Below are 26572 nucleotides of genomic sequence, written 5' to 3'. Positions count from 1 at the left end.
AGCCCTTCCTCTCTGCTGGTCTGGGGTTTATGTCCTTGCCACCACCAGCTCTGCAGTTGTATACTGCTAATTGTGGTGAGACCCACATTAGGTGTGTTGGTGCCACAGACTTGAAATTAAAATTTTTCATGTCCATTGGCTGCATTTTGGATTTTCTTAAAGCTGACTTGGTCCAAAAAGAGCTGGCAGCTGAATTTGCCTTATGTACCATTCTGGATTGGGAAAGCCATCTTTGAACCCTGCCCTGAGTCACGTTCAGAAGTAGGTGTTTAGCAGCAAATCTAGCCTGAAAATAATCGCTAAGCAGCATGTATGATGGCGCAATAGGATTTTGCACGCCCTGGGAAAACAGCGTGACTTGTGGTATCAGTTTGACATTGCAGACTTCACTGATCCCTGCCTGGTTGTTTAGTATGGAATTCAGTGAGTTTGGTTGTACAACACAAGGCGAGCCTAAAGAGTGCTGGAACAGCTTGCAAAGCACCTAGCTCTTGCCAGAGTGATTAGTCCCCCACTGGTGAAAAAAACCCAACACCACTTACTGCCAATAACCGTTATTTTAACCAAGCAAAGTGCATATTTATTCAGTGGCCTCTGTGGTATTGGAGGCACTGTGTTTATTCTCCATCTGCTTTCCCTTATCCAACCCTCTTTAGATCCTGAGTTGCTATAAATGACTCGTGCTAATGACATTTGTCAACATAATTCCACAAATCATAAAGCAGTGCAAGAAAACCCCTTAAGCAGAAAGAGATACCCAGAGTTTGCAATGGGTTGTTTACAGGTACCTTCTTGTGTAACAGCTTGGAGGAACTTGAAGACAGACTGTGCCAAAACCCCCATGTTTGGGAATGAGGTAGGAGAGGGGAGCAGGGGATATGAGATCCATGTGTTTGCCTAATTTTGTATCCTAAAGACTTGCCGTTCCCGTCCGTGATTTTTCTTGAAATGTTAATTATAGATGGGGATGTCAGCAGTGCTGTTAATAGACTAACTTAGGTGCTGTAAAAAAATCACCTGATGAACAAAAAGCAGGTTTTATAACTAGTGATCATCTGCAGCAAAAGCAAAATGCACCAGTGGCTTGTGTGAAGAGCACAGGACTGCCTCTTTGTGCACCCTGCCCTGTGCTGCAGTGGGTTTGTCCATGCACCTGTGTGCTGGCTCACAAAATCGACTTCAGCAAGAGCAGTGGTGGGAATATGTGGGGCCAAGGAGGGTGCACCCAGAGCTGGCAAGGGCAAGGCACACAGGTGCAAATACTGCTGGTGCCATCCAGGGGGTCACCTGGATGAGGCGTGTGAGTGAAAGGTGATGTGACTGCGTGTGCCTCCAAGGACAAGTTTCTCCCCTTGTGAGCAGATTTAATTGATGCAATAAAACCAGGACAGGTACCTTGGTGTTTCAATCTCAATATCACTAAAGTTACTCCACTGGGTAATTGATCAGCTGCTGTGCCAGGGAGACATTAGACAGTGCCTCTCACAGAGAAAGTGAGTGGCTGGGGCCCGGGAGCTCATCCCCTGCTGGCACAGGACTGGGATCCAGCTGATTCTCTGCTACCAGATGCATGCTGGGGGCCAGGCAAGCAGCTGTGCAAGGCACCCAAAAAATAGCTCAAGATACAGGTCAAGACACAAGAGCAAGCCCAGTCGCCAGGCCTCTGCATGGCAGACAACATGGGGCCACCTAAGTGGCAATGAATGGCACCCCTCAGCCAGCAGGTCCACCCAAAATGGAGAGTGTACTCCTGAGGATATGTGCCATGGTCACGAGCACCAGCCTGTGCCAAGATGGGCAGCTCTGCAGCACTTGCAGCCATGCCACTTGCTGGCTGTGTGCTCTAATGCCAAGGTAATGCATGGAGATGGGAGTGTGGGCAGCTGTGTGGGGGGTATTGGTGATGAACAGGATGACAAGTGATTCCTGTCACGATGATTAACGCCTGTTCCCACTTGTCTAAGTCCAAGCCCATGCTAAGCCCTTTGCCTGCCTCGGTGAAGTGTGCTTTCTCCTTCTTGCTCTCCAGCGTCAGTCCCGGGATGCTCCAGAGGCTGCAGGAAAGAGCTGAGGAGGATTACAGGCTGCAGGCTGTCCACAGCCACAAGCACCCTGCTCACACTGGAGACAGGTCACGCCACCCCCACAAGCATCCCATAGGACTGCACCAACCCATTGCAGATGGACAATATGCTTATTGTCAGATTGGACACAGCATCTTTTAGCAAAGGGGAATCATGCCCATCACCTCCATCAGGAGTGGACATACAGAAAACCAGTCAATGCAGGCACTCAGGGACAAGAAACTTGCTGTTTGCCAGGACTCTCCCCAAAAGCCTCAGCCTGAGGGTCAAGGCTGAGCTCTCCCCTGTGGGGACACCCATTTTGCAGCTGGTCTATCCCTCACATACTGTGGGCTATGAGATGAGAGGGGAAACATTTGTTTCTGGGGGGGGTGAGACATGAGCATGCTGAGAAGACTTTCCCGCGTTGCTCCTCATTAGATACCATGGGCCTCTCGGCACTGCTTAGGGCAGGGGTCCTCAAACTGTTCAACCAGGGGGCCGGCGTGCTGATGCAGCGGCAGGCAGCCATCTGCGGCTGCTTGGTTGCCCCCCCAACCCCCGGCAGGAGGGGGCGGGGGGGTCTGTAAATACCGGGGGCCGGATTGAGGACCCTGGGGGGCTGTACTCAGCCCGCGGGCTGTAGTTTGAAGACCCCTGGCTTAGGGGCTGGAGACCACAAGTTCAGCTCTTGTCAGCTTTGCAGGCTGGGCTGGCTCCCTACCCACTTACAGGTTTTCTCTCCTCTCTATTGCATGGACGATAAATACTGCTCATCTACCCTCCCACATATTCATGGTATCTGCTGTCTCTGTAGTATCAGGGTACCAGATATTAAAGTACACTTACAGGTGTGAAAACCAACCAGCAAGAAACTCCTCTGAGGGTGAAGTTGATCACCTCTGCCAAATCAAAAATCTCTGCCCTCATAATGCCTGCTGGGGAAGAAAAAAGTTTCAATTTAAATGTTACCCAAGATCAGGGCTGGTAGCACTGGCTAGAAGGGCATACAAAAAGATGCCCTAGAGAGGAGATTTTTTACCCTTTGGCCAGCTATCACAAACCAGTTGTAAATTGGTTTCAGACTGTGAACAAGAAGGTGCTAAATGCCTTGCCATTCCTGTTGCAGCCCCAACTTTACAGAGAAGGACTTGGCTTACCCTGGGCAGGAGCCTGCCCTGGGACTTACCTATGTTAATATTCCCACTCTCCACTAATCGATAAATTACTTTTTCATTCCAAACAATTTCTAACTGAGCTAGCTGACAAAAAGAGATTAATTAAACCTGGAGCTGGCTCTGCCCCGTGCTGTGACACAGTGAACAGCACTATCAGGTTTTATAGTTTTTATGTATTCAAATGAACTGTTTAAAAAAAAAAAAGAAAAAGAAAAAGAAAAAAAATGAAGATAATAGAGTGCAGATCTGGACCTTCCATAAGACTAGCACTCATTGTATCATAACAGAGCACTACTAGGCCTAGAAACTTCTCTATCAGAAGTGCTCAAAATATGTGTATATAATTTAACAAGTGTCTGTTTTATTTGTCTTCAAGGTCAGACACTACACATCTAATATTTACATCCCATTTTAAACAAGGGTTTTCTCACTTACTCTGTGATCTTCTCCTGTCCATCTCGTCTTTCCTTGCAAAATATTTAATACAGACTGCCGCCAGAAAAAGCAAAAGCTTTTTTGAGTGTCATTAATCCCTGATCTAGGTTGAGTTTTAGCTCAAATCATTTGTGATGATTGTGAAAATTTGTGATGGTACATATTTTTGCATGATGTGACTATCAGCTCAAGAAGGTAAAGCAACTGTTTTTCCCACACCTCTCTTGTTCTGCTTATGGTCTTTTTTGTTAGTATTCTTCATTGTATCACTGATAAAAATAGACCCAAGCCCTAAAATCTTCAACTCTCAAAAGGCAGGAGTTGCTGAAGGAACTCCATGCTTGTTGTGCAGATAAAACTATCCTCAAGCATTCAAAGCACAGGGCCCTTAGCATAGAAATGAGTTGGGTGATTCTTCAGGTGATTACTTCAAATATTTTTCTTTCTTGCATGAAGTCTTGCCTGTCAGAACCTATGGTTTATGAAAAGTGTTAATAAGCTGCTTTGGTAAGATAACCTGTGAGCTGCTTTAGTAGAGTCAAGCCTGACCTTGTCCTAATGACTTCCAATTTTTTTTTCATCCTTTCTAGGGCCATCATTCTTCTTTGTAACATAAATTTTCTCACTGATTTAAAAATAAATTATTATGGCTATTAAAAACACTAACGGGAGTAATCAATGAGCACTGTGAATCACTTTTAAAATAATACAGTGATCAAGATGATTGATACTCCAGTTATATGAAGCATTTAGTGCAAAGACTTCTTCATCATTAAATCAATTGAGTAAGTTTGTTGAGCCTCACCAGAAGCAGGCACAGGACTTGTGTTGCGTATCCCTTCCTGGCCTGTTAGGTATTTCACAGCTCTCTGTGGGTTTTATGCAGAAAGAACATGCAGGATGTGCCGACAGGTCTTTGGCTGCTGCAAGGCTGTCACTGAGCAGCAAATAGGAGTGTGCTTGGCTGGTTGTGCACCTTGTGGCAGAAACCAGTGACCTTAAACAAGCTACCAAGTCTGACACATTTTGGAGCATCAGGAAGCTCATCAGCCTCATTAACAGGTCTTCTGAAAGCCCCCTGCACAGCCTTTACCCTGAAAGTTGCAGTGAACAGAAGGCAATAAAAATGGCACCAGTCATTACTTTTTAAGTTGGGCCTCTGCTCTGTGACATGGTGCACGCTGCTGGGTTGCATGCACCCAGGTGGGCAAGGCAGGGAAATACACAAAAACTCTTGCTCCCTCCACCACAGATGAGCAAGGGTATCAACGTATCAACACCTCCTGCCTGCCCAAGGGCACAGGGAAGTTTGGGATGAGCTGGGAAGAAGCTATGGGAGGTGGGAGGGATGCTGGGGAGAGGAAGCTCAAGCTGTACTCTTAGGGTGGGGGGGGAGTGCTGCACTGCACAGGAGAGGAACAACCAACATGCCCTGTTGCAATGCTGCAAAAATGCAGAGTGTGCAAGGGCCCTGCTAGCTCATCTGGCTTCATATCTCATGACACAAAGCAGCCATGACAAATGGCAATGTCCAGTCCCTGCTGCTGCTATGTGCTCCTGGCTTTAAAAATCCCTGGGGAAAAGGATGGTAGGGATGGCGTGCAGGCTGTTACGCCCCTGCTGCTGGGACCACAGGGCAGTGGGTACAGGAGCTTGGCGCTCGGAGTTTCTGCAGGTCTCACTGCTGCCAGACTGTATTGCAATCAGTTGTCTGCAGTGAGGTGTTTCATTTCAGGATGGCAATGCAACCCACCGGTCTGGAAGGCATACAGATTCATGAAAGCAGGTAAGGCAGTTTTCAGTCACTGGATGAACAGGAACTGCTGACAAACCTTTTCATTGTGGTTCCAGGATTTTCATAGCTTTGGACAAACTTCATCCTGAGGCTTCTTCTCGGTGGATTGTTTTCCTTTGACCTTTTGAATGCTTGTAGCCAGCTTGTCTAATCTCAGAGAAGTCTCTTGGCAGAAGGAAGCAGACACAGTCATAAAGTGGCTCCCATATTGTTTTACTCAAACCTTGAACAGCTTGGTTTAGATCAATAGCTTGTGGAGAGATCTTTAATCAAGTTGCTGAACCTTCCTTTGGATGCCTAAGTACTCTGCATTCTGAATCTTAATTATGTTCTTCAAGGACTTGGATTTAATGGTATATTTGTTCACAATATATTCATTCTAGTTATTCATGAGTTAAAAAGAACAAACTACATTTTTAATGGGGCTGTGATTTGAGGAACACTTAGCAAAAGCCAGAAAATATCTGAAGGTCTGTTTCTGCTAGAAGATAAACAGGTATTTGCTAAGATAGCTTCCCAAATGAACAAGCATTCAAATAGGATCTTCATTTGGAAAACAAAGAATAAAAAAAGACTGTCATCACATTCAGATTGGATAACCCTCTGCCCTTTTACTACGGGTCTTCTCTTTCATCAACTATGAGCTCAGTGACCTGCTTTTTATTCAGAGTTTTAGAGTACAAATATGTCATGTTTGTAAGCATACTGAACTGTTCCTTAAGTTCATCCTTTTCAAAAAGAAAGGAGTTTAAAAAGGCATACAAACAAAAGAAATTAGCACACAATACTTCATGAAATTTTTATGTTTTTTAAAGCAATAATTTTACCTTTCTTTTGGATGACATTGTTTATTGTAAGACATCATTTTTATTAAATACACTGCAATACAAGAGACTTTCCATGTCATGTTGAGAGAAGCTGGTCACATGATTCACAAACAAAACTTTTAACACTGATACCTAGGCATCACTTTGAAATCAGCCAAGATGCAATGAAAGTTCTAAAGCAATGACTTGTTATAACAAACTGCAAAACAAGAACCACTAAATATTTCCACAGAGACATCACATTAGAAAAAAAAAGAAAAACAAAAAAGAAAGGAGAAAGATAGTTCTACACACCAGGTCACATTTTGGTGACAATATAAAGATTTATATTTATATGTAGATATCTTCCTCTTTACCTTAAGTGACAAAGAGAGCGATATCTAGAAATATATATATACGTAAAATATAGGTGGAAAGCAGGGCTGGGACAAATATTTAATTAATTTATTCTCTCTCTATTAGTGATTCAATTAAACATCAATGTTGAATTAAATTACTTCTATATAAAACATTCTTAGCTGCTTTTCTTTAAGTTACAGAAAGGTACATAGAAGCTGTGAGATACAGGCCTCCGAAAAGATTCGATTTCATCTCTGTTTTTGCACATATTCCAATCAAATGGCCTCACTACTAGCAGCTTCTATTGTCCTTGCCCAAAGGAGTCAGTTTTTATAAAATACCAGCCAGTCATCACCCAAAACCTTCTACAAGCAAACAAAAAACCCCCACAGACCTGGTCTAGAATGCATAGACGGAAAAATAACACACCCATCATTTCCCACTTCTTCTCCTGAGATGTATGTTTAAAAGATGGCAAAATAGTCACTTGGTTGTTATTGTGAAATTCACAGTGTTTTCCCTGCAACATGTAGATATTTTTTTTCTTCATACTTGTGATTAATGTAGCACACCCCCCACCCCACCCAAATAAAGGTGTTTTAACTAAGGCTCTAAAGGACCTTTTGATTCAAAGCAGCAGTGGTTCATCCCAGCCCTCACAACAAGAAAATACAACTTCCTGTGCTATCAAAACCTCCATCTCTGATTAGAAGCCCCAGCCTATTCCCCAGCCCCTCCCTACTCCCTTCCCTCACATTTTATAGCAGTATTTGAAATCCAGTTACAGGCTGCAACAACTCAGACACAGACTTGTTCTAACACATATGCATTATACCTTAGTCATCCAGTGACCTAACAATTCTATTGGGTTATTCAATTCATTTTTAAAGTGTTTTGTAAAAGTCTACATCAACCACAACAACAACAAAAAAAATCTCTCAGAAAGGTGGGGAAGAGTACAGAGAGGGAAAGGGAGGAAAGAAAAAAGAAAAGAAGGAAAGAAGGAGAAAAGTAAAGAACAGAAAAGGGAAAGAAGGAAACTGTTACAGAAATAGCATGAAAAAACAAACAAAAAAAGGCAGTTACTTATTTAACTGTAGACAATATATAGAGATACTGGTTTACAAATCAAAATGTATGAAGTCCTTTTAGAAGGGTACACTCCATCATGCATCATGGGTTGCTGCTGCTTTGTAAGTGTCTGTTCTCCATGGCCAGTTCTGGGTTCTGCAGCTCTATTGAGAGTGAAGGACAAAGCGTGGCGAATGCTGCTATTATTACTGCTGAATTTTGGCATTCTCGTTGTCCTACAAGTCGTGTTGCAGTCTGAATAGTCCAGCACATTCTTGGAATTATTTTGTTACTGCAGACGAGTATAAAATGCTAATGGAGTTGCACTGTTATTCTAGGACAATAAAACAACAATAGCACAAACCCAGGAATGACAGTAAACCAAACCCTTTTCCAAGCTTGGAACCCTGTCTGTTCATTTCATTGTAAGAAATCAACAAGTGAGATGGGAACGGAAGAAATGTTTTTATGCAATCATTGGGGCAAGAAAAGTGCTTGTTGTTGTATCTCTGGCATTCTAGCACTGCCTCTGCTGCACACCAGTTAAAAAGTTGAATCTTACAAACATAGAAAAAGAAATATCAAAAGAAAAAAATATTTTGGTTACTCAGCAGACTTTATCAATTTATTAGTAGCACTCTAATCATAATTTGTAATAATGTAGGTGTATGTAAATTTATACATATACACACAGCCCATACATAATGTGCATGCATGTCTGCACATATATAAATAAAATACAACATAGGCATACATGTATATGCTCTGTGTGTGTATATATGCCATATGCAAACACACATATATAATATATATTATATATCTGATCAGTTCATAGCTTCACAGTCCATAAACTTTTTAAATGAGCCTGATTGTCATATTTACTCAGTGTACACGACCTAGCTGACAGTGCAAGCATGATGAATATGCACATATACTCACCCTTCACTGTGATTTGAACATATTTCTTCCTCTTCTCTGATCATTCTGCTACACTTAGCCGCCTTTTAATAAACAAACACAAACTATGTATAGTTACAGTTTATAGCTTGTCTACTGTGATTACACATTTTATGCACTATCAAGAACATTAATGATATAGGTCAAGGTTATCCATACCGGTGGCTCTGTAGAACATTTGGTCCTTTAGAAGTTTAACATACTGCTATGTTATTGCACAATGCATTGTAACACTATTTATTCTCTGAAATGACTCTAATAGTCTCACTAGTAAATCAAAAAGAAGATGCCACTAAGCACATTTTCAGGGTTTTGTGGGTTTTTTTTTTGGTATACATTCTTTCAGTGCTTACAAAACCCACCTGTTTGCTTTCAGGCTGGAGCCTGCTTTCCAGTAGTAGAAGCATCTCAGATGCCTTTTTCTTCAGCTCATAAGAAACTACAACAGAATACAGCAGGCAGAAACTCAGCACCCCCCTCCATCACCTGCAGCCTCCTCCCATTGCACAGTAAGAGCGGACTCTGACACCTTTCTTTTCCACCACTGTTGTTTCAAAAATCAATTTCAAATTCCTTTAAAACACAACATTCAGGTTCTCAAGAGAATGGGTTTCACTGGATGCTCAGTCTTTATCTAGCTTTCTGTGTGAACTTCCAAGACAGTCTAGATAAAATCTTAAGGCCTATTTTGTAGGAATCTTCCTCTGGCTTTTTGTGTGTTCCCAGTTCAGTAGCGGTTAAGAAATAACATCTAGTTTATTAAAGAAATACTGAGTATGGCTTTATAGTTACACTGTCATGTTTATTTGTAATGCTGCCTTTTCAATGACATTGAGAAGGGTAAAACTTCATCAGTGTCCAGTGAACTGTTTTCTTTTGAAAATATTCAGAATCTTTATAAGCTAGCTCTAAAAGCTTCTGAAGGAAAAACTTAAAGTGCCTCAATAAATAATATATGCCAGCAAATTATATGTTAAATGTGCTATGGGAACACTTACAAAAATAAAACGCTTAATTTATTAAATAAAATATCCCCAACACAAAGATGAAGGATTATTTTGATCTGGCTCATATCAATAAGAAATAACAAAAAGAGAAAACAGAAAGAAAGATCACTTTTTTGCAGTAACGCCCCCTCACAGAGGGAGGCAAAAGTCTTGAGGAATAGAATAGGTAAGGTAGGTTTTCATTGTAAGAATTCATATTAAAAATAATCCTAACTCTAAATTTGAAATCATCAACTTCCAGTTCGAAAAATAACAGGTATGCCCATGCAACTGTCATCAACACAGTGGCCATGCAAATGTTGTACACATACAATGCCAATCAAACCAAAAATGAGTCATTTAAGAAAGAGTGGATGGTGGTAATGACAGCACTAGTACCAATACAAACATGGTGCTGAGCTCAGGGTCTTTGCACTCTGAATAGTAAGCCATAACCTCAGAGTAATTTGTTTTCTCTAGAGATCTCTATCCCCTGCCATGGCTCAAACATAACTAGTGATCTTCGTGCTTTAGATTATTGATGTTATATCAGCCTATTGTATCTGTAACATTGTAAAGGCATTTTAACATGGCTAATGTCCTCCATTAGCCCCTTCTAATGAAAGAAAAGTTACATTGTTATGAGTTCGCTATGCCTACCAGGGTGTACTACAAGATGAGTGATAGTTTCTGCACAAAGGGCATTAATCGACTATGCACAGTTTTGCTTGCATGGTTCAGGAAAAAAAAAAAAGGATTGAGGAAGGAAGGAATATACTGCTGGACAAGCACAGTATATGATACACCTGTCTCAGCACCTATAGCTTGTCCTATCTTATCAAAATCCTTAATTTCAACATGTGAACCTGAAATTAATACCGTACATTAGTAAGCCTAGCTTCAGCCTTTATTAAAAAGACTAGCTGGAGAACATTTTTATACCAGTGGCATGACAGTATCCTACCAGAAGACAAAATCAGGGCATGTGTTTAGTTTATCATGTTGTAAAGTAATTGTGTGCAGTAAAAGCAGCATCTTTTCCCCTTTCACTTGTGTCTGGCAATAAAAAGTGCTGGCAAAGCACCTCCTTGAACAATCCCTTTAGTCCTCAGAAAGACTCTTCAGGGAAAGTGCTAAATCCCCTCTTGCCTTCGATCAAATCGTTTCAGTGTTTTTTTGTGGGGTTGGATGCCATCTGATCCCCTAGTTCCTCCAGATAGTGTATCACACAACACTGTCTTCTTTCCATCTGGCTTTATCTCCGCAAGGAACATGCTTCATGTAGAGAACACCAGTCTTCTTTTTCCACCCACATGCTGAAGCAAAAAATATTGAGGTGAATCCATAGAAACTCCCAGTAGCTGTACAGCAGAAATCACAAAGTTCGAGTCAAATATATTTTTCCCTTTTTTTCATCCACATCAAAGGCATGAATACAACAAGGCATTGTTAGTTGTGGTGGGCAAACTGAAGAGTCTGCTGATATAACAGATCGGGTATTTAAGGCCTTTGTCTATGCAGAGTTACAATAATGCAGAAGCCAAATTGATAAGAAAGACAGGAGAAAAGAAAAAAAAAATAGAAACAGAAAGAGAGATAGAGTGAGAGAGAGAAAGCAGATACATCTCAGTAATGTCTAAAAAGTCAATACTGTGTCTACAGATGGAGAAGTGCACATTGCTTGCCCTTTGAAAGCTTCTCCGCAACTTTGTCATTAATACTGTCAAAGTTAAGAACACATTTTAATGGAGTTCAGCGGCCGTTGAACACATTTCATCCCCACAGCCCACAAGAAGAAATGCTAGGAGACTTTAGCCTAAAATATCCAAGTAGACTGGAGATGCCTTGGCCAAGTTCTGGAGAAGGGAATGGATTTCTTTGATGTTGAGCCTCATGTGAGGTTCCCGTTGCCAACAGCCCAGCATCAAGTCATACACTTCCTTCGGGCATGTGCGAGGTCGCTGCAGGACTCGGCCCTGAGTGATGCACTCAATCACCTAGGAGAAATCACAAGGAAAGGATCAGCACAGCTGTATCAATGACGTGGGGGTCATCTATGGAAGGGTTAACTGCTAATTGCCACTGCAGCCTCACTGGTGGCAGTCACCCAGCCAGCTCTGCCAAGGGCTGCATTTCTAGGCAGACACACGAGCAGCCAAATGCGATCTGGAAAAATCACTGTAATGTAAGTTGTCAAGGAGCAAGAGGTTTACTGATGTTATGTTCACACATGCTGCCCCTTCCACTCATGAGAGAATGGTAGCCAGGAAGTAATCCTAAACCTCCTCCTTCTAACCACCTATCAATCTCACCTCACCTCGGAGGCAGGCCAAGTTTTCACCCTGCTCACACAGACTGTCAGTGCCTCTCCCTCCTTCCCTCCTTAAACTTATGAGTATCACTGTGGCTAGTGTCTGGAAAGGGTTACTTGTGACTGCCTGGAAATCAAGACATCTCCAGATTACTTCAATCTGCTCAATAATGGTTTTGGACAACCACTTTGCAACAATGACATGTATGATATGGAAATGAAATCGCCTGTTCAGGAGACAGCTAGGCTCCTCTCATTGCCTCATGGTCTTTCCCAATACCCAGAGCAGACTATCCTATACAAAGCAAAAAGCTAAATACCAACTGGTATAGTTCTGCTTGGACAACTCCATCCACACTGCGGAGAAAATGGTGAAAAGGAAGAAATTCAACCACAAAGTTCATGACAATACCATGAATACCTGCTATCGGGGGTGGGTTGGGGGTGGGTGGGGTTGCCTTTACTAAATAAATTTGTGGCTGTCCAGAGAAGATACACCAAGAGTTAATGTGCCAGCCTTCCCAAAGCAGTTTGAGAATGTATTACACACACCTCATTGTTTGAGAGCTGATACCATGGCTGTTTGCCGTAGGTAAAGATTTCCCATAACACAACCCCCAGGCTCCAGACATCGCTTTCTGTGGTGAACTTCCTGTACATGATACTCTCTGGAGGCATCCAACGAATGGGCAGCATGGTGTGACCCCCAACCTGAAAAAAAACAAATGAGTCAGAAATAATTTGTCCAGACCCTCACAAGGAAGAGTATCAAGGCATTAAACAAGGAGAATCCATAGCTCCTTTTTTTCCCACCTGATACCATTGACCCTGAGGAGCTCTTAAGAACTAGGGATTCATGGTCCAAACTTCTCTCCCTGCAACAACAGTCACTAACATGATAGGTTTCTCAAAAGAATCTCTAAATACATTATTTCTGAAGTGCAAACTCATCTTTAACATTTACTTGGCACACCCATGGAATAGAAAGGTCTATAAAATTATTAATTAATTTAGCCTACCAACCCACTTTAAATTAGCCCAGTTTTACTCTTCATTTTAACACTCAGTAAACTAAAAAAGATTCATTAAATGAAATCTGCATTGATGACTCTCCTAGAAATTCAGCGACATCAACTGAAATCCAAGAAGACACAGTGGTCTGGCTGCATGACACAGTATGACCAGGATCTGTATGCTAATTTTGAGTGAATTAAAGCAATGGCCTTTTCTGCTGATAATTTCCAAAGTTAATGCATCAAATTATTTTGTTCCACATTAACCACCCAGTCCTACACAGCTTTAAAAAATAATTCAGCCTTTTCATAATATTCTTTTGATAATAAAGAACTTGTAAGATATGGACCCCTATCCCAAATCAACTTACGTTGAATGGGGTCTTTCACTAAAGGAATGCCTTTCTGAAAGTCCCTTGGAACATTTTTTGTTTTCCCCAAAATGCTATACTTCCTCAAAAATAGGTTTCCTAGCATTACTTTAAATTAAAAAAATATATCTCTTATTTCCAGTTTCTAAACAATTTTTTGTTCCTGATACATCCCCTTCTGACTGGATAACATCAATAAAGAAATACTCTCAAGTACTTTTAAAATAGCGTAACTGCTGAGATACTGTGATATAGCTATACCCCGCAGCCACAAAGGGCAGCCCGAGGGAGCGCCCTCGAGCTGGAGTGCTGTGACCAGAGCCGACAAACAGGGCATGGTGTGGCAGCAGCACGGGGGGCACTGCTGCCAAGGAGGGGCATTCCACTGGCCGAGTGAGAGACCTGATGTACATATAACGCAGCAGCGGGCACTGCTCTGTGTCTACTGCACAGATCAGGGGCACTCATCCTACCCGACTCTCACAGCAGAATGGTGGGCGCTCGTCTCAGACCCAAGGCTGCAGCTCTGGCTGCAGGGTCTGCACCATCTACCCCAGTGGTGGCTGATGCCTCCACCCAGACAGAGCTGCTGAAGGCAGAGGCTCCAGTGCAGGCCTCGGGCTGCAGGACGTGCCCACACCTTTCTCCTGGGGCAGGGACAGGCAGCAGACCTGCCTGCAAAACCGTGCCCAGATGGAGGACCTCCTGCAGCAGGTGGCTGAGCTGCAGGAGGTGGCGAGAAGGCTGCGTAACATCAGGGAGGCTGAGAAGGAGTTGACAGCTGGTCCCAAGTGCAGTCTGCAGTGGACTCACAGCCCACAGCCAGGCAGTGAAAAACTCCCCCATGGCCACACACAGAAGGGACGGGGCCGATAATGCAGAAGAATGGAAGACTGTAACATCAAGGACCTGCAGGAGGAAGAGACTTCCCCCAGAGCCTGAGGTGCCCTTGCAGAAGTACTTTGCTGCTCGGCCAACTGAAAACAAGAGACCTGTCACATCAGGAAGGGTGCTGAAGCTGAGCAAGGCAGCCTGACCTGCCTGTTGTGTAACAACCAGCACAACTAAGAAAAAGCAAGGGTTGATAGTAGTAGGCAACTCTCTTCTCAGAGGTATGGAGGCTTCCACCTGCTGACCTGATGCACTGTGTAGTTTGACCTTGGCTGGATGCCAGTTGCCCACCAAAGCCACTCTGTAACTTCCCTCCTCAAGTGGTCAGGGGAGAGAAAATATAATTAAAAGCTCATGGGCTGAGATAAGGCCAGGGAGACATAACTCACCAATTACTGTCATGGGCAAAACAGACTTGACTTGGGGGAATTAGTTTAATTTATTACCATTCAGATCAGAGCAGGATAATGAGAAATAAACCCAAATCTTTTAACAACTTCCCGCTACCACTCCCTTCTTCCCAGGCTCATCATCACTCTCAAATTCTCTACCTCCTCCCCCTGAGCCATGCAGGGGGATGGGGAATGGGGGTTATGGTCAGTTCATCACATTCTGTCTCTGCAACTCCTTCCTCCTCACATGCTTCTGCTGCTCCAGCATGGGGTCCCCAGGAGACAGCTCTCCATTAACTAACTTCTCCAACATGAGTCCTTCCCACAGGCTGCAGTCCTTCACAGACTGCTCCCGCATGTGTGCCTTCCACGGGGTGCAGCCCTTCAGGCACAGGCTGCTCAAGTCTGGGTCCCCTGTGGGGTCACAAGTTCTGCCAGCAATCCTGCTTCAATGTGAGCTCTTCTCTCTGTGGGTTTGTAAGTCCCGCCAGCAAACCTGCATCAGCACAAGCTTCCCATGGGTCACAACCTCCTTTGGGCATCCACTTGCACCAGCATGGGGCCCTCCATGGGCTGCAGGTGGGTATCTGCTCCACCATTAACCTCCATGGGCTGCAGGAGCACAGCCTGCCTCACCGTGGGCTTCACCACTGGCTGCTGGGGAAACTCTGCTCTGGTGCCTGGAGCACCTCCTGCCCCTTCTTCAATGACATTGGTGTCTGCACAGTTGTTGCTGTCACACAGTCTCACTCTCTTCTGCTGCAATTGGTTTCACAGGTGCTCCTCCTACCCTCTGCCCCCCTTCTTAAATACATTATTCCAGAGGTGCTACCACCATCACTGATGGACTTGGCCTTGGCCAAGTGGCAGGTCCCTCTTGGAGCTGGCTGGCACTGGCTCTATTGAACATAGGAGAAGCTTCTAGCAGGTTCTCACAGAAGCCACTCTAGCTACCAAAACCTTGCCATGCAAACCAACTACATGCACTCTCTAGAGAGGTGTACTGCTTACCAGGGGCTTGTATCAGGGATCTCACCAAGAGACTACCAAGCCTCATACAGCTCACTGACTATTATCCACTGTTGTTGTTTCGTGTGGGCACCAATGATACAGCCAGGAGCAGTCTAAGGCGCACCAAAAATGATTACAGAGCTCTGGGAGTGGGAGTAAGAGACTCCGGAGCACAGGTTATTTTTCCTCAGTGCTCCCAGTCAAATGGAAGGTGCTTGAAAAGAGCAGCCAAACGTGGCAAATCAACAGCTGATTGCGGGACTGGTGCCACAGCCAGGGGTTTGGCTACTTAGACCATGGGACTCTCTCTGACAACCCTGGTCTGCTGGGGGTGATGGGGTCCACCCGACAGAGAAGGGGAAAAGCACCTTTGGTCACATGCCAAGCTGGTGAAGAGGGCTTTAAACTAGAGGTGCTGTGGGAGGGAAACCTCAGTCCATCCCACTCCGACCAGTTTGGTACCAGTGCCAGCATCAGATGCCCAGAGCCCGGAGAGGGATCACAGGGCAGCAGCAGAGCACCTGAAGAGCAGCACAAGGGGATTCCAGGCACTCCAGGCAGTTGAGACAGGTTCATTGGGGGCCCAACTTAAATGCCTCTGTGCAAACACATGTAGCTTGGGGAATAAACAGGAGTTAGAGATGTGCACACACCTGCAGGGGAATGGTCTTACTGGCATCACAGAGACATGGTGGGATGACTCTTATCACTGGAGTCTTGGGATGGAAGGACACAAGCTCTTTGGGAAGGACAGGCAGGGGAAAAGAGGAGGGGGTATCACTCTCTATGTCAGCAACCAGCTGGAGTGCATGGAGCTCCATCTGGGGATGATGAGGAGCTGACCAAGAATTTATGGGTGGATTAAAGGGAGGGCAGGGACATGTGACATTATAGTGAGGGTCTGCTACAGGCCACCTAACCAGAAAGAGTGAGTGGATGAAGCCCTCTATAGACACATAGGACCCTCCTCAACTTCACAAGCCCTGGTCCTCATGGGGGACTTCAACCAACCTGACATCTATTGGAGGGACAACACACCAGGGCCTAGGCAATCCAGAAGGTTCTTGGAATGTGTTGATGGTAACTTACTTCTCCAACTTCTAGAGGAGCCAACAAGGAGAATTGTCATGCTGGACCTTGTTGTCACCAACAAAGAGAGGCTGGTGTGGAAAGTGAAGCCTAAGGGCAGCCTTGGCTGGACTGACCATGAAATGGTGGCATTCAGATCCTTAGGGCAGCAAGGAGGGCATGCAGCAAGATCACTAACCTGAACTTCAGGAGTTTGGCCTCTTCAGGGATCTGTTTGGTAGAGTACCATGGGGTAGAGCCTGGGAGGGAAGAGGCATGCAAGAAAGCTGGTTGATATTCAAGGATCACCTCTTCCAAGCACAACAGCGATGCACCTCAGCAAAGATGAAGGTGGGCACAAACACCAGGAGGCCTGCATGGATAAACAAGGAGCTCCTGGACAAAATAAAACACAAGAAGGAAGCCTTACATGAGGTGGAAGTAAGGACAGGTAGCCTGGGAGGAATATAGAGAAACTGTCCAAGCAGACAGGATCAGGTTAGGAAAGCTAAAGCCTTGACAGAATTAAATCTGGCCAGGGACATCAAGGAGAATGAAAAAAGCTTTTATAGGTATGCCAGTGCTACAAGGAAGACTAGGGAAAATGTTGGCCCTCTCCAGAAGGAAACAGCAGACCTGGTTACCAGGGACAAGGAGAAGGCTGAGGTACTCAATGACTTTTTCACCTCTGTCTTCACCAGCAGGTGCTCCAGCCACACCATCCAAGTCACAGAAAGAAAAGGCAGGGACTGGGAAAAGGAAGGACTGCCTGCTGTAGGAGAAGATCAGGTTTGAGACTAAGGAACCTGAAGGTGCACTAGTCCATGGGACCTGAGGAGATGCGGGTCCTGAGGGAACTGGTGGATGAAGTGGCTAAGCCACTGTCCATCATGTTTGAGAAGTCATGGCAGTCCAGTGAAGTTCCCACAGACTAGAAAAGAGGAAATGTAACCCCCTTTTTTAAAAAGGGAAATAAGGAAGGCCCAGGGAACTACAGACTGGTCAGTCTCATCTCGGTGCCTGGCAAGATCATGGAGCAGATCCTCCTGGGAACTATGCAAAGGCACATGGAAAATAAAGACATGATTGGTGACAGCCAATGGGACTTCACTAAGGGCAAGTCATGCCTGACAAATTTGGTGGCCTTCTCTGATGGGGTTACAGCATTGACAGATCAGGGAAGAGCGACCGATGTCATCTACCTGGAATTCTGCAAAGCTTTTGACATTGTCCTGCACAACATCCTTGTCTTTAAACTGGAGGAGAGACATGGATTTGATGGGTGGACCAATTGGTGGATAAGGAATTAGCTGGATGGTTGCACTCAAAGAGTTGTGGTCAACACCTCAATGTCTTAGAGGAGACTGGTGAAGAGTGGTGTTCCACAGGGATCTCTACTGGGACCAGTGCTGTTTAACATCTTTGTCAGTGACATGGGGAGTGGGATCGGGTGCACCCTCAGCAAATTTGCCCATGACACCAAGCTGTATGGTGTGGTTGACACACTGGAGGGAAGGGATGCCATGCAGAGGGACCTTGAGAAGCTTGAGAGGTGAGCCTGAGCTAACGTCATGAAGTTCAACAAAGCCAAGTGCAAGGTCCTGCACCTTGGTCAGGGCAATCCGCAGTACCAATACAGGCTGGGTAGAGAATGGATTGGGAGCAGCCCTGAGGAGAAGGACCTGGGGGTGCTGGTGGGTGAAAAGCTCAACATGGCCCAACAATGTGCACTTGCAGCCCAGAAAGCCAACTGTATCCTGGGCTGCTTCAAAAGAAGCGTGGCCAGCAGGTCAAGGGAGGTGATTCTCCCCCTCTGCTCTGCTCTGGTGAGACTCCACCTGGAGTGCTGTGTTCAGCTCTGGGGCCCCCAACATAAGAAGGACATGGGCCTCTTGGAGTGAGTCCAGAGAAGGGCCACAAAGATGATCAGAGGGCTGGAGCAACCCTCAAACAAAGACAGCCTGAGACAGCTGGGTTTGTTCAGCCTAGAGAAAAGAAAACTCAGTGGAGACCTTATTGGAGCCCGCCAGTACCTAAAGGGAGGCTGCAAGAAAGCTGGAGCGGGACTTTTTACAAGGGTATGCAGTGATAGGACAAAGGGTAATAGTTTTAAACTGAAAGGGGGTAGATTTAGATCAGATATCAGGAAGAAATTCCTTACTGTGAGGGTGGTGAGACACAGGAAGAGGTTGTCTGGAGAAGCTGTGGATGCCCTATCCCTGGAAGCATTCAAGGCCAGGCTGGATGGGGCTTTGAGCAACCTGGGCTAGTGGAAGGTGTCCCTGCCCATGGCAGGGGGGTTGGAACTAGATGATCTTTAAGGTCCCTTCCAACCCAAACTATTCTGTGATTCTATGATATTCTGATTACTTTTACATTAAGACAGCTTTGAATATTTCCAAGGAAGTTAAAAAAAAAAAAAAAAAAAGAAAGCTTTTTTAAGGATATCTAACTTTTTATTAACTCTCATTTTCCTGTCTGAAAGTGTATTTAGTTATGAAACCACATTTGCACTGTCAATTCAAAATATCATTTCTCCTTGTGGGACTTTACATTCAAATAACACTGCCCTTGTTCTCTTGCTGAAACAGCAAATGGAAGGAAAATCCAACAGAAGCTCAGTCACGGTTCAAATTATTTCTGAATCGTGCAGAATATCAATTTCCAGCTATTTATCAGTAATTCAGCATTAGCGCAGCATATCAAAAACACAGCTACATCTGTGAGAGGTCAGCCGTGTTCCATGCATCACCACAAGTCAATGCTTGCTACTGGCTCCATCAAAACGGTGTCATGCTAAAACTTTCATAGACTTGGTCTATTACTAGGCTTTTCTTCTTCTCCCCTTACATGAAATGTCATGCAAGTAATGGAGGAGTATTTTTTGTCAGGATGCCAAATGAAAGGCAGGGCTCCCAGCTTCAGTCCCTGGCTACACTGTGGGTTTGCTTCTGACTCAATGCAGGTTTCTGTGCACAGGTTTCAGAGACATTGAAAACGGGACCCAGTTCCTGTGGCTTTCCAGCCAACTTAAAAACATACATGAGAGCACTCCATTGACAAAGAATGGATACACATTTTTAAGTGCTTTGATCAATTTGTCCCACTCATCTCTGTGTTGCAGTTTACTCTTCTGGCAGGCAGACTGGCTGTAAGTCTCTGTGCATCAGTATTTTCAGTCATCTTTGACCGAGAAGTCACTCAATGATGTGGGGAGTTTGAAGTAACACATGAACATGCTGCGATGCAGCCAGAGCTTCCATTTTGCAACTTATCATAACCTAAACTGACATGGCAACCAAACAGCTCCAAACCATGACTTTTACCCCCATCTTGAGAGGTATTTCATTAGAAAGTCAGAAATGTTAGTCCTTTAGAAACATGCAGTAACATACAGCCAGACAAAGGGCAAGTGCCATTAAAAGATTGTTAGTGATGAGAAGCTTTTGGTCTCATCAAATATTAAAATGGCTCTTAGATCTGCTCATCATATAGCCTCTGCTACTGGTTCTTTTCAGCAATTTCTTTGACTCATTCCTTAAAAATTTATGAAAGCTATAAACAATAAAATATGTGTCTTTTTTTTCTTGTTGTTATTTGTCACATCTTACACCAAGATATTTTGAAAAAGCAATTAAAATACCCCACCACACGCACTCCAAATCATCTTTTCTTATGGTTCCTTGCTGCAGAACTGCACTGGTTTTGTTGCAGGAATGAGTTTCCAATGTCATTCAGTAAAATGAATGACACACGTCTAGAGTGATGATGAGAAATTGCCACCAAATGATGGCTCTGTGACGAACTGATCTGTAACATCACAAATGTAGCTGCCTCTCTTTGCAGCAAATAGCATGACTGACTCATCAGTATTGACACCAAGAGTTCGATTTACAGATAAGCACTAGCCACAGGGGTCTTTGTTGTTCTTCCCACATCATCTTGCCTGAAGCTGTGTCCATTTCTGTCCCTGAAGGCAGAAGATTTTACTGGGTAGAGTACTTGCCCAGGACTGAGAAGTCCTGAGATCTCACTATTTCTATCATTGCCAATATCAATCATATTAGGCAAAGTTACTTCCAACACCCCATCACCTTTTTGACGGTAATATGTAATGCCTTAAAAAAGTATCAATAAAAGCATTATAAGGGCTGCTTTTCTTGCCAGACAGCATTGCAATGAAGACAGAATACCTATGCAACACTGAGCGTCACCTGTGCCAGGCTGAGCATCTACTCATGGTCGAAAAGCACCTTCAGTTTCAACTCAGATTTCAGTTCAGCCACATCACACGCACAGGTCAGGGCCTGGCCAAAGGCACTTTTTCTAAATGCACATTTCCTTCTCTGTTAATGATCAGTGGCTACAGTGCTCAGAAAAGCATTAAGGGCTGTGTTTGGTTTATGCTTAAAATGAAGCATATTTCAGAGCTTTCTCGAACTGAAGCCTATGGCTTGACACCACTGTTTGCAGGATGCCTGAAACAGATTGCCAGTCAGTTGTGAGCTTTATTTTCATTCTTTATTGGAGGAGTGTGGAGTCCAAGCACCCACAGTTATGCCATAATAGCAGTGAAGAGAGGTGGAGTGCTTTTTCCTGTTGTTGACAAACCCCCAGCAAGGCTATGGGGCATTTTCCAAGAAGGAACAATGAAAGAAAACATGACTACACTGATCAAACTTTAAAGGTATTCAGTGATTCAAAGGGATGCCCTCTGCATATGCTTTAATAAGAAACACAAGCATTACACAGCTTTCAGATATCATCAACATTCTGCAGCATAAAGTCCCTGCCATGCGTGCTGTGACTGCCGTGCTGCTTTCTACACATCATTTTTAAAACGGTTGTGTGTTAAGCAGACTACAGTTTGCAGGTAAATAACACATTTATATTTTAGTCTAGTTAAGGTTATGACAGGTCTAAAAGCAATAGTTTTAATATAATATGCTATCACTTTAAAATCCATACTGCAGCAAAATTGCTGCAAAAATGACCATTTAATGGATACAAATTAGCGTCTATTTTCTTGACACTTACCTGAAAGCAGCTGCATTTTTATTTAGAACTGCACTTCTACAGATCCTTTCTGCAACTTAAGTACACGCTTCGAAATGTCAGTTTACGAAAGCAAGCACTCCCTAACCCAGCTGTTGCCTTGTATTACATTCACTAGTTGCTTTTACTAGCAATATTGGGCTAGAACCTAAACCAGAAAGCCTGGTGAAAGTTTCTGCAATGCGAAAACTGTCCACCGGGTGGAGACTTCTACGCCAGAGCAGTGAACCAAGTTCTCCAAAGCAGCACTTCCAACAGGAAACCGCAATTTTTTCCAGGTATGAAATGTTGCACTTTCGATAATAGAATGTTATTCCACTTGTCACCACTTCCAGCTCTCATCTAAATTAATTTAGCACTTTGAAAGGTGCCAGGCAATGCAACCTGGAACATTGTTCTCATCTATTTGCAAATGTCAAGCTTCAATGATTGCTGTAGAAGCACCATGTCTTAGCCCTGAAGCAGGGCATCCAATTCTAGAGCTTGCTGAAGTTTGTACACTTTCTGGCTTCCTATGTTCTGTATCCTGCTTCACAGGCACTAGGAGATGGTGAGGCTTGTCTAATGCAGAAACTTTGTTTTTTAAGAAGGAAACCAGGCCTGTAGCGTGCAGTTCTGTGGAAGTAGATTTCTGTTGTCTGAGGGTCTGTAAACCCAGTTTTCCTGCACATTAATATTACTGCTATATAAAAGAGCCCTCAAATGCCTGTCATCAAGCTAAAGGCAGGGAATCACTACAGTTTGCCTATGCCAATTTAAAAAGCATCTGTTGATACCCTGCCCTGGACACTATTTTAACTTCTATTGCCCAGCTGCCATGGGAAGCTCTTTTCAAGAAAGCCTTGTCGCCCAATCTTCATGGGCAAATGGGTATGCTCTCCTACAAAGAACAAGCAAATGAAGCCTTGTGCTCCAGCTCGGAACAGGAGGCTGTGGGTGGAGCCAGAGGAAGCCAACCTACAGAGATATGTAAAGAAACAGGCTATATGTGGGGCTGCACAGATAAGATGCAAGCCTCAGGCTGGGAAAAGCACAAGAAATGATGTTGCTAAGATGACCATTCAACCAATTCACACCAGGCTTATACTTTACTCATTTGTACCATGAAGAGGGAGGGCTGAATAGATTGGCCGTACTTTTGCAATGCATGCCAGCTGCAACCCGGTCTTACCACAGCAGCACTGGGGGCTGTGGTGCTGAGGATATGATGGATGGCTCAGGGCTCCAGAGCCACACTGTATGGTGCTGTGGGGGCTGACCGAAGGGCAGGACAGGGACAGTCTTAACAAGACGCAATCTCTCCTCCTGCTAAATGCTGGTGGCCATATTTGGAGAGGCTCCAGCACTCCTGGAGAGGACTTCAAATCCAACCCCCAGCTTTTGCAGGCTTTGTATTACATAAGCCTTTTTTCATTTTTTTTAATTTTTATTTTTTAAATTTTTGGCTTTAAATAGTCAATTACTCTGAAGTAAAAAGCTTCATGAAGTAAAAAGCACAGCAACCAATTGCATAGCCTTGGAAAACACACTTCCTCATTTTTGTTCAGCGTTCCCAGGTTCCCACGATTCTCACTGAGTGACATTGCAAAATTTGTATATTCACTAGAGACTAGCGATGCTTTTTCTGCCAACAGGATAAAAGTAATCTTTTACTTGCGAGCCCAATAAACCTGAATGACTAATGCACGGATTTCAGCCCTGATCCTGCCCAATGCCCTGTCTGGCTTGACTGTTGCATCTCTCCAGAGCCCTGCTGATCTCAGACCATTTGCAGTTCAGGGTGGTATTCTTTGAAAGAAGTAACACAGTTCAGCATATGCTTCAATTAACTGTCACATGACAAATATATACTCAGTCTCTTTAACGCAAGTGGATCTTAGTTTGCCAAACTGGAACCAAGCTGTACCTTTTGATTCATTCGTTCACTCCCTTCTAAGAAAGCATCCCATGTACTTGTGGGATTAAAGCGTGTCAGGGTAGTTTTCATTATTTATGTTTTGGTTTTCTGACTTGTTTCCCCACCTCAGGATGATATAACTGCAAAGAAATGTTCTCCACAAAAATTTTCATGTCTTATTGCTAAAATTGAAAACCTCTCCCCTCTTGGTAAACATCTGCTCTTTTCCCCTCATAAAACATTGGAAAATGTTTCTCCCAGTGCAAGAAAAAAATCAGTAATTGTTATTTGCATTTCTTTAATGCCCTGGCCTTGCACATGAAGTCAATGTCTCCTCTTAAAGTATCATCAGCCCTGCCATGTCCACTTGCAGAAAAGCAATATATTATTTGCACAGTCATAACAAGCCATACCACTCCAGCATGAGGTTAGTGAATTATGAAATAAAGTAGGTTATTAGCCAATAGCTAAAGATGTGTCCTTTCATTTTCAGTTTTAACCCTGCTTTACTTCATTTGTATTCAAAAAGAGCTTATATCTAAAGTTCTTAATTAATTCTATCAGTGGTCTTGTCAGAAAACTGAAACAATGTCTAGAACAACATTTATTACACTGTAAATTATCTCTTCAGTGGTGCAACACCAGTTCAATATTGTGTGTCAACTTTGCGTCACTGGAGATACAATTCTTCTCATGAGTCTCCATGAAACCATGAACGGTATGAAAAGATTAAGACCGACCAATTACTCAGAGTTTCACATAACAAAAGAACCACATGACAACAGATGAAATTTCTAAATGGCAGATTCACAACAAACAAAAAGAGGCACCCCATCACACAATGTACAGTTGCTTGTGGAACTCACTGCCACAAGATGCTGCCAACCCCCAAGGCTTACTTGGGAACAAAAAGTGATTAAACACACTCATGGAGGATAAAATCTGACAAGGGTTATCAAGCACAGAGATGCCATTTTTGGCCCAGGAAGCGCCTGAGCTGAACAGAGCTGGAGGCTGTGAGTACTTGAGGGAAATATTAATATATGCTCAATCTGTTTTCTTAGTGTTCCGCAGGCAGTGGTTACTTGCAGTACTTGCAGTGACAGGATTCTGTAGTAGAGGGGCCTTTGGAGAAGCTATTCCTATGTTCCTATGAAGATGGGCCACACATTGCAATACACAGTCCCTACCAAACTTCTCAGTAATGCTTATGGAGGGCTAGAAACAATCCTGCCAAAAGGGTGGAATGAAGAGGAGATTCCACGTGGAAGAATTAGAATAGGTGAATGACCTAATGTATCTTACAATTTGGCATCTCCCAAAGACCTTTTCAAATGCTAAGTTGAAAGGATGTAGAAACCATATCTATTGTTGTGTTTTACACAACACGATATCATATTGGGTCAGCCAAATATAGAGGATAATTAATAAACTGTAGTAGTTACTGCATTACAGAGCACTTACTCTTCCAATAAAGGAAGATGAAGTGCCCTGGAGGTAAGATCAGATGAGTGCTATGAAGAAGGTCACATGATTCACATCACTGATTAAAAGAAATGTCCCCTATCAGAGGGACAGAAGGGAAGTTAACTGAGTAGAAATCTGCAGCACTGAAAAGTATATGGATTACAGCTCTTCAGTGCCCCAGGATGAAGTGTGTATGAATAAGAAAAAGAAGCCTATTCCTTTTAGATATAATTTAATTTACTTTACAATGAGAAAAAATCCTGGTGTTAAACAATAAATGATAATTTAAGTCCAAAGAACGGGGGTTATACTGTGGTAAATTGAAAGGAAAACCAGCTTGAACAGTGCATCTCAATGAATTCAGTAGACATCTAGATTCGTTCCTGAAGATGGGAATTCAGGACCTTGGTGAAGAAGCAGGGAGATGGGATTGCTATAAATCAGAGAAGACTTGGCACATTGAACCAGATGTCCTCTCCTTTCTAAAACAACTTGTATTCTTCTAATTTGCTATATCAAGTTATGCCATAGCATACAGTTACTGATAATCCAGCAGCACAACTTGCAATTTAGAATATTGAGCTCATGAGAAGTCCTGTGTTTTGCTTTGCAAAAAGTCATCACTATATCACTTGTACTCTACCACTGTTTCCACACCTGACAGTCTGCCGGATGTACCAGTGGATGAAGAGAGGCATCAGGTACTAGCAGACAAGCAGCTGGTCCAACTTAAGTTAAAAACCTCACAGGTTCTGGGGTGATCATGTAATGTGTTGCCAAGTCAACAGCAAAACAATGTTGCAATGAAAAATTAATGAACTACAGCTACTACATTTCTGATTTTCAAAGTAAACAGGTTACAAAATGTCAAGTTCCACTTTTATATTAATCTCAAGTAATCTGGGTTACCAAGGCCAAGGTTTTAAAAAAAACTTTCAACATGCATTGGAAAACTGGCCTCTACAGGTCTGTACCATAGTTGAAACCCTAACTTCTGTTTCCTTTTTTAAATAGGAGGTTTGAGGGGTAATGTGATGAAATGCTTAGCTGAACTGCAGGTGGTAGTTACTCGAGGGCAGACTCTGAAAGCCAAGCATCATACTGCCTAAGCCAGTTTGTGTTCACTAGAAAATCTTTACTCCTGATGTCAAGTCTGAAAGCTATTTCTCAACCACTAGAGATCACAACCTTTTCCCATATTTATTTTACTGAAAACCACATTTTTTTTCAAATTTACTGTAGGTTAACATAGCATGTCTGGCTCTATCGGTCACGTCAAATTACATCACAGGAGAAGAGGGGAGCAACAGAGCTTGGTTTGTAGCTTTACTTCTCCCTTGTGGGTCACAAAAGTGTTTCTATAATGTACACCGCATGGAAGCACGGTGTACAATTTTCAGTTGAAATGTCTCAGATGTTCCCGATCTTTGAATTCTGTTAGATAG

General features: G+C 43.5%; 1 protein-coding gene across 1 annotated transcript in view; it reads right to left on the bottom strand.

The window, feature by feature from the left end:
• Window positions 1-8314: 8314 nt before the first annotated feature.
• NTRK2 (neurotrophic receptor tyrosine kinase 2) overlaps window positions 8315-26572 on the bottom strand; it is a 211382-nt gene continuing 193124 nt past the window's right edge. The window contains exons 16-17 of the mRNA XM_055699474.1: window positions 12515-12673; window positions 8315-11648 (exon numbers count right to left, since the gene is read on the bottom strand). Of these exons, the coding sequence (XP_055555449.1) occupies window positions 11463-11648; window positions 12515-12673 (345 nt within the window). The 3' untranslated portion in view covers window positions 8315-11462. The remainder of the gene's footprint in view (window positions 11649-12514; window positions 12674-26572) is intronic.

This window comes from Falco cherrug, chromosome Z (genome assembly GCF_023634085.1).
Source record: "Falco cherrug isolate bFalChe1 chromosome Z, bFalChe1.pri, whole genome shotgun sequence".
In the NCBI taxonomy this organism is placed as follows: Eukaryota; Metazoa; Chordata; class Aves; order Falconiformes; family Falconidae; genus Falco; species Falco cherrug.
Note: the sequence above shows the minus strand (reverse complement) of the source record. Positions and strands in the feature narration are given on the sequence as shown.